This window comes from Coffea arabica, chromosome 3c, assembly GCF_036785885.1.
Source record: "Coffea arabica cultivar ET-39 chromosome 3c, Coffea Arabica ET-39 HiFi, whole genome shotgun sequence".
Taxonomy (NCBI): Eukaryota; Viridiplantae; Streptophyta; class Magnoliopsida; order Gentianales; family Rubiaceae; genus Coffea; species Coffea arabica.
This window is the reverse complement of record NC_092314.1, coordinates 18,942,169-18,950,358: the sequence shown is the minus strand read 5'-3', so window position 1 is coordinate 18,950,358 and position 8,190 is coordinate 18,942,169. Positions and strand designations below refer to the sequence as shown.

Genomic DNA, 8,190 nt, shown 5'->3' with positions numbered 1-8,190 from the left:
GTTGCAAGTTCACAGTACCTTACGGCGTACTTGCTAGTCTGTTCGAGTATTTTCTTTTGCTTATTGACAAAGGAACCTTCGACAAGGCCTGTAAAATCTCATCATTCACTTTCGTTAACAAAATTTAGAAAAATAACAATAAAAAATCACTGCCCTTCATCCTTATTTAGTAAGTATTCATACTATAATATCCAAATAATACACGCCCGTACATATAATTCAATAAAATTTTTGTATTTCATATATTCATATAATAGTATAATACTTACTTTCATCACATCAAAAACAAAAATCATACTCAAAGGTGAGTTTGGGATGGACGGATGTTAAAGACAATAATATTATTATCACAACTATTAATTCAAAAATTTTGAAATTCCTTTGTCTCCTTCCCCTTTTTTTTTTTTAAATCTCATTCCTTTGTTATTAAAAAATTTCTAAAAAAAAATTCAAAATTTGGGTAAACATAGATCCATATATGCATTCTTCTCATAAAAAAAAATCAATAATATACTTTTTTTGGCACATTTCCGTGTAAAGCTTTTTTTTTTTTTTTTGTTTTTTGACAACATTCCTTGTTAAAACTTAACAAGTTATTTATAATAAGCTACATTTTAATAAAAATTTTACAAATTATTTATGGTAAGTCCAATTTATTAACCATATTGTGCAAGTTACCCCAAACAATTAAACTTTACTACAATTCCTCCAACCGTTAAATCCTTCAAAAACGTTACGAGAGAGAGAAAAAGAAAACAGGGAAAAAAATGATACTTTCCTCTCTCTCTCTCTCGTTCCTTCGTTGCTTCATTGATTGATTCTCAAATCATCGTTGATTCGGTTTCTTTGGTTCGTTGTCTCGCTGGCTTTCCCCTCTTTATCCCACTTTTCCGATCCCTTCAATTGCAAACAAACAAACACTGCCCAATATATAATCTCTGCTTTAACTATAAAAACTCATTTCACAGTTGTACCCAGAAAAAGTAGGGAGAATAAGGTGATTCAAATTCCAGGTACGAAGGAAGAACCCCTTGAATATCGCTTACTTTTTAATGGTTCTGAATTTTCCTTGTATTTCTATATATATATGTTGGTTATTGCAATCTCTGATTTTGACTTGTTTTAATCTTTCTTGGATCTCTTTCTGTTCCTTCCATTAGCCAGGGTTCTCTTCGTTTTTTTTTTTTTTAATTTTTAGTTTCTTGAACTGTGTTTTGGGTTTTTAAGGAAATTTGGATTCTGGGTTTTGTTTGATTTCGTTTGGGTATTGACCTTGACTTGATGGATGACAATTTTCGTCGTCCTGGTTTGGTGGTAAGAAATATTGTTGTTTATTATTGTTTTTAATTTTTGCTGTGAACTTTCCAAAATTTGTGCTTGTTGCATTTTTTTGGGATTATTGCGTGCTTTGATGATATGGAAATGTAGATATGAGCACTACGAAATGTTATGTATTTGGGAAGTGTGAATTGGTTTCTTTGACAAGATAATCCTATGCTTTTTCCCTTTTTTTTTTCAGAATAGGATATGAAATTGGATTAGCCGTTTAATTTATTATGTTTGTCTTTCTTTGTTGTGGGAAATGTAACAGCAAGAGGCCCAGAAATAGTTTGATAAGGTGTTGGGCGATCACATGATCACTTGATTCCATATTTATACGTGTATTTTAACTTTTTAAGGGCGTATATATGTAGAATCCTGTGATTAATTGGGTAGGATTATGCTTAGGTGCAAAATTGTGATTTGTGTCTGTTTTTGATGCATGAGAATACATATGTATTTCAGAAGGTGTTTGTTGGCCGTTTTGGGTAAAATTTTTAGGTGCATTTATTGAATTTTAATTTGTTTTTAAGTGGATTGGGTGCAGAAAGTAGGTTTTAGTCATTTAGTTGTTTACAGTTTTCAGCTGAATTATCCATCAAGATGAGTTTTTTTTTTAAACCATTTCTGATTATCATAGATACATGGTATGGTTTTGCAATTTATTTGATAGTTGAAAATGTTTTACTTCTGATTGGCCTCTTGATTTAGATTTAAGCTTATGCATCTGGGATTGATTGTCAGCTTGGCGTCTCTAAAAAGCTCAGAGTTCTAAGAGAACCTTGGCAATATGTAATGATGTTATGAACCCACATTCAAAATGATTGTATATGATTTATGTGGTGATTGTGGTAGATACATGAAATTTGCACCTTTTGCAGCTTTTTGAGCTTTTTTGACTTGTCACTGGCATTACAGGCACATGCTCCTCCTCCTGGTTACTTTGTACGTCTGGAAAATAAAAGTGCTGAAGACGATCTTTATCTGAGAAAGAAAGCTAGGATGCGGAGGTGGCTGTGCTGCACCTGTCAAGTTGAGGAGTCCTACCCATCTAATGAGAATGAGCCCTTTAAAAGCCCAAAGAATCATCCTGATGGTATGTTCTTATGATTCACTTTTGTTTGCAGTTTTTAACATGAAATATGTTGTTTTTTTTGCTCATGTTTGTGTTTGATTCCTTGGGAACTTCTCCACACTTCTTCTTCGGGTGACTCTGTCCCCCATTTTCTTCCTTTTAATGGACTAATAAACAAGTTCCTTGAGGTTGTTAAAAAATTGCAGCTTTGGGAACATAGTAGTCATAGATGTCTGCAATGGATTTATTGTGGATTTTTGTTCCAAAAGGTTGGGTAAACCACAAAGTTGTCTTCTACATTTGAGCCTCTTATTGTTTGTGTCATACGGTCCTTCCTTGGTGCATTGGTTGTTTGTGTGGACATTTTTCTAGCATGAAGGTTGAAGATGGTTAAGATATAAAGGATGCATATATCTTTCACATGTGAATACTGTTGCTATGTCTTTGATTACCTCTACCCTTGGTGGTTCTGCCTTGTTTTATCTACTTTCAGTTTGTGCAGAAGTACTTCAAGAAGAGTCCTTTAATGATGTTCCAATAGAAAATAAATTAGCATTGCAGTTGCTATTTTGCTGTGAGTGTTTCCATAAATTCTACCAGATGCCTGTTATATGAGATATTAATTTGTCGTGTCCAAGTTTTCTTTTTTCCCCTTTGATTCACATTCTTCATGCATTTGGTTGTTCAAAGTGGATCGATCCCTCCCTTTTTTTCCATAATTTATCTAATCTTTTACTTTAAAGAGTGTATGTTTGGTGAATTGCTAATTTGTAAGGAATTGAATGTCTTGCTGCTAATGTCTGAGAGATTTCATAATTTTCCTTTCTCCATGTGATATGTGCGCCTTGCAAATATGTTATATGCAACATCTGCAAAGATGCAAGAATTTGTAGTATTTTTGTCCTCCTTTTCCACTTTTTTGGATTATGTCAATTATAATAAAGTAAACAAGGGGTGCTCCAATTACAAGAGAGAGAATTTTACTGCCAGTTTTAGCTAGATTGAACTATAGTAAGTTCACTTTTCTTGTTAGACTTCTGCTCTGTAGTGCTTTGTCTTCTAACATACTTGCCTTTGGACTTCTAGGGCACCAAAGAGGGTCAAAGGTATCAGCTCCAGTCATGTCAGATCAAAAGACAATACCACCTATTGAGGTGCCTGCTTTGTCTCTAGAAGAGTTGAAGGAGAAAACCGACAATTTTGGAACAAAGGCTTTAATTGGTGAAGGATCCTATGGAAGAGTCTACTATGCAGACCTGGAAAGTGGTAAAGCTGTGGCTGTGAAAAAGCTTGATGTGTCATCTGAGCCAGAATCAAATGTTGAGTTCTTGACGCAGGTATTTGTTAAGGAATTTAGTGCTGATATCCTTTCCCTATCTAAGTAATTCTATATCCTTTCATGCTGTTATTTTTTTGCGCAAGGCCACTGATTGTGAGGTTATGCTTTTTCAAGGTTTCTATGGTTTCAAGGCTAAAGCATGAAAATCTTGTTGAGCTTCTTGGATACTGTGTAGAAGGGAATCTTCGTGTATTAGCTTATGAGTTTGCAACGATGGGTTCTTTGCACGACATATTGCATGGTGAGAGAATTATGCATCATCTAATGGAGTCCATTGTTTAGTTTAATTTGATCCAGGGTATTCTTTTCAATATATGAATGGTTAAAAGATGTTGCTTGAATTGTATTTGTTCTGACAGGCCGTAAAGGGGTGCAAAACGCCCAGCCTGGACCAACACTTGATTGGATTACAAGGGTAAGAATCGCTGTTGATGCTGCCAGAGGACTTGAATATTTGCATGAGAAAGTTCAACCTGCTATAATTCACAGAGATATCAGATCCAGCAACGTGCTTGTATTTGAAGATTACAAAGCAAAGATTGCAGATTTTAACCTTTCAAATCAGGCTCCGGATATGGCTGCTCGTCTTCATTCTACTCGAGTTCTTGGAACATTCGGTTATCATGCACCAGAGTAATGCTATTTGACTCCTCTCTTCGTTTCTTTTCTGTAAATGCTACATATGGTATTTTCCTGCTATGATGTGAGTTTGTTTCTACTTCAGGGTAAGCCTACATCATTTAGTACACTGCAGTCAAATTCAAATTCCAAAAGCTATAGGCATCATGCAACTTCTTGATCAAGAAGTTGCATGACTTGTACATCATTTTGTACATCCATTCTTTTCTTCAAATTCCAATTTTTCTTTTTCCAGTTTAATAGCCATAAAATGAGTTAGGTATGAATCTTCAATTTGGTTCTATTTTTCAAAGTATAAAAGCTAGCAGACAAATATGGGCACAAGTCAGGGTTGTCTCTGCTAAGATCCATAGGTATAATTGTGCCTTTGAGTTGACTGTAGAGCTATGGAAAATATCGCGTTCATTTGATTTAGCTATACTCAATTAAATAGTAAATAGCCACGGCTGCTTTAATTGCCCAATAGAGGACATTCCTGCAGATTCATAGCTTATCTCCTAAAATGGCCACAAGAACTCTAACACAGTTGTATTTCCTGACTATTGGAGCTAGTAACTGACATGGTTTGAAATGCTTGATGCTTAATTTGGATAGTCTCCTAAATTGATGCAAATGTCAGTCTGTTATCTTACATGGGGATTAATCTGCATATTTTTTCGGTTGGTAAAGGTTCGGTCGGTTATGATAGCTAATTAGTTATCTTGACACCTTAATCTTTCAAGGCCTGCTAATAAATTAACTCACTAGGGGCTTTTGTCTGTGCATTTTTTATGGTACATTTTGTGGCTTAAAGTTCCTTTCTGAAGAAGTTGTCTGTTAATTTGTTGGTGGATATGGAATGCAGATATGCAATGACAGGACAACTGACGCAGAAAAGCGATGTGTATAGCTTTGGGGTGGTTCTCCTTGAGCTATTAACTGGAAGGAAGCCCGTTGATCACAATATGCCTCGTGGACAGCAGTCTCTTGTTACTTGGGTTAGACATTTTTCCTTTCTTAAATATCTTCTCTTTTTTCTCACTCTGTTTTTTGTCAACTAAGCTTCTAATTTAGTCTCAACTTAACTAATATTATGTTTCTAGGCAACTCCGAGACTGAGTGAGGACAAAGTTAAACAATGTATAGATCCAAAGCTCAAAGATTTTCCCCCAAAAGGAGTTGCTAAGGTTCATATCCTCTACTTCCCACTCCTGCTATCTGCATCTCATTTGTCTCTTTTCCAACTTCTCTTTATGCATCCCACTATGGCTTAACTTTTTGGTTATACATCAACAGAAGCCCCTGCTTTCGTCCAGTCCTCAGAACTGGTTATCTTTTCCGGGCCCTGGGAATGGAAAACTAATGATGCTTGTCGTTTTATTGTTGATGCAGCTCGCAGCAGTGGCAGCACTCTGTGTGCAGTATGAAGCTGAATTCCGGCCTAATATGAGCATTGTTGTCAAGGCTCTCCAGCCACTCCTGAAATCTCAAGTCCCTGCTCCTGAGGTTTAGTGTTCGTTCAGTCATTTGGATTAGAATACTGGTGACTCTGCGTGGTTTCAGCCAATTCTTTGTGATCTGGATTGGCCTCTATATTTGTTTGTGGCTTGAATTGGCTTCTCCATGTGAAAATATGTTTGTCCAATTTTTTCTGGCTGTTTGCAACTTATTTGTTGGGATGAGTACCATGTTTCTTTTTTCTTCTGGTGTAATTGGGTGCTGGGAGTTTCGAGTGGTACTAATGTTGATATGATGACTGCCGCCCTTTTTTTTTTCCTGAGATGTTAAAAATATCTTACTCGTATGATTTGTCAAATGAGAAATCCTGGATTCTTTGATGTTTGTGTTTGCCATTAAGCTTCTCCAGTTTGACTGAATTATCTGCTCGCTTTGATCCAGCTAAAACAGACAAGGTAAAAGCAAACAGTATTATTCAACCTTCAACCATTTCTTCTGGAGTGGGACAGGGAAAGAGGGAATTGTTGTGAAATTAAACTTTGGCTCAAAACAATGGAGAGGACGAGGCCTCTGGATGATTTTGTCTAAATGCTGTACTTGTACTCGTTAATGTGATTCTGGGAGCTTTCCGGGAGGAACCATGAGCAGTTTATGGTAGAACGAGCAATTCGAAGGGAGGCTGAAATCAAATTCCATGCGGCCTGGTTATTGATCTAATATAGGTAATCAGCAATAGTTTGACCAATTTGTACGTTTAAATGAAATTGCATTCTTCCTAATTTTCTTGGCTTCATTTGGATTAGAAATTTGCGGTAGGACTCGAAATCTGTCCAAATTGTTTGAGTTGTTTTGGATTGTTTGAGAGGCATTTGGGTTTGTAGTTCATCAATATATTTCAAACACTAGAATATGTGGTGATTTATAAATTCAAATACCTCTTAAATAATTTAAATAATTAGAGTGAGGATTTTTAATCTTTCATTAAAGAATTAATTTTTTATACACTAACAGCATATATATTTTCACCATTAATTACATGACATATAATTCGAATTTGAATTTGAAATTTAAATTTTGTAAATATGTCGTGCATCCGATCATGATAGTATAAAATTCAAATTTTATAAATGTATCGTGCATCCGATTATGATAGTATATACACTATCAGTGTATACAAAATTTATTCTTAGTCAAATCCCGCGATAGAACAAGCTTCTAGCTGGGTTAAAAAGTTCTCGGTTTTCTATACAACCGACTTAACTGCCCATTGATAGGTTATCATCTAGCAATCTGTGGGAGTTCTGACCCATCTCTAATTTGGATTCATTTTGCACACGTCTTCGTATAGTTTAACTGGGTGTGTACTATAGTTGCACCAGGGAGGGACTTAGGGAGGGACTTAGGTCCCTCCTTCGGCTGTTGGTGAAGGTTCAAATCTCACCGGCAGCGAAAAAAAATCTAAGAATTGTGCCATAGCATTCCCTTGATCTAGTTGGATCTGTATATCCACTAGCTCCTACCACAGCCTCCTTAGGCTCCCCTCCCCCTAGATTAAGATAAAGTAGGTTATACAACTGTATCGTTGCTGACAAAAAAAACAGTATACTATAGTTGCACGTGTGATTGTTAAGGCCCATTGATAGGTTACCATGATAACTCCACTTGATAAGAAAACTTGCTGGTAGTACCTTGATATCTTCACTCCTTAACTAATTAAGAAAACTTGAAAAAAGCAGGGCTATATCTCCCGAAATAAACTCCAATGCTTAAATTAGTGAAAATGGAAGGAGAAAAAAATAAATACTTTTTTTTTATACGATCATTTCTCCTTTTTATTCTTGTTAGAGTGGTGAGTCACATGCTAACCGCTCCACGTCATGTTGAGATATCGAAATTGAAATCTTGTGATGAGGTGTCAATTAATATCTGTATAACTTGTCTCATGCTACTTTATGATTTATTAGCCATTATATTTAATGCACAATGACACTTGTCGAGACAAGTGATATCTTAGATAAGTGGCATCTTTTGGTGACATCCACCTCTTTACTATTTCTTTTCTTTCCATTACACCTTTTGGGTCGAACCTGCAATTGGTGACATCCTTTTTGTCACTATTACTTCTTTCCACTAGCCCCCTCGAGCCGTATCTTGTAAGTCAAGTTCAAAGTTCGACTTGATGAGGAGGATAGTGGAAAGGAGATGCCTCCAATCTTAACAAGTATTAGTGTGCATTAAACAATGAAAGAACGAATCACATGACTAATGAATCATCAACCTAACACAAGACAAGTTAGGTAGGTACCACTACCTCATTACAAAATCTCAACCTCAAGGTTTCAACATGAAGTGAAGCGGTGGGTCTAAGAAGAACAAAGAG

General features: G+C 35.9%; 1 protein-coding gene across 1 annotated transcript; it reads left to right on the top strand.

Annotated features, from left to right (window-relative positions):
* The first annotated feature begins 732 nt into the window (after positions 1-732).
* On the top strand, positions 733-6,190 carry LOC113736639 (PTI1-like tyrosine-protein kinase 3). Its single transcript, XM_027263698.2, has 8 exons — positions 733-1,013; positions 2,239-2,416; positions 3,482-3,732; positions 3,849-3,975; positions 4,094-4,367; positions 5,218-5,350; positions 5,456-5,539; positions 5,745-6,190. Exons 2-8 carry the CDS (start codon positions 2,323-2,325, stop codon positions 5,862-5,864), a joined length of 1,083 nt encoding a protein of 360 aa, XP_027119499.2. The 5' UTR covers positions 733-1,013; positions 2,239-2,322; the 3' UTR covers positions 5,865-6,190.
* Positions 6,191-8,190: the final 2,000 nt, after the last annotated feature.

What these genes read in the sequence shown, in the direction of transcription:
- LOC113736639 (XM_027263698.2), top strand. Translation starts at nt 2,323, where the DNA reads ATGCGGAGGTGGCTGTGCTGCACCTGTCAAGTTGAGGAGTCCTACCCA. An exon ending in CCCAAAGAATCATCCTGATG is followed by an intron (nt 2,417 to 3,481) that starts GTATGTTCTTAT and finishes TTGGACTTCTAG; the next exon opens with GGCACCAAAGAGGGTCAAAG. An exon ending in CCCCAAAAGGAGTTGCTAAG is followed by an intron (nt 5,540 to 5,744) that starts GTTCATATCCTC and finishes TTGTTGATGCAG; the next exon opens with CTCGCAGCAGTGGCAGCACT.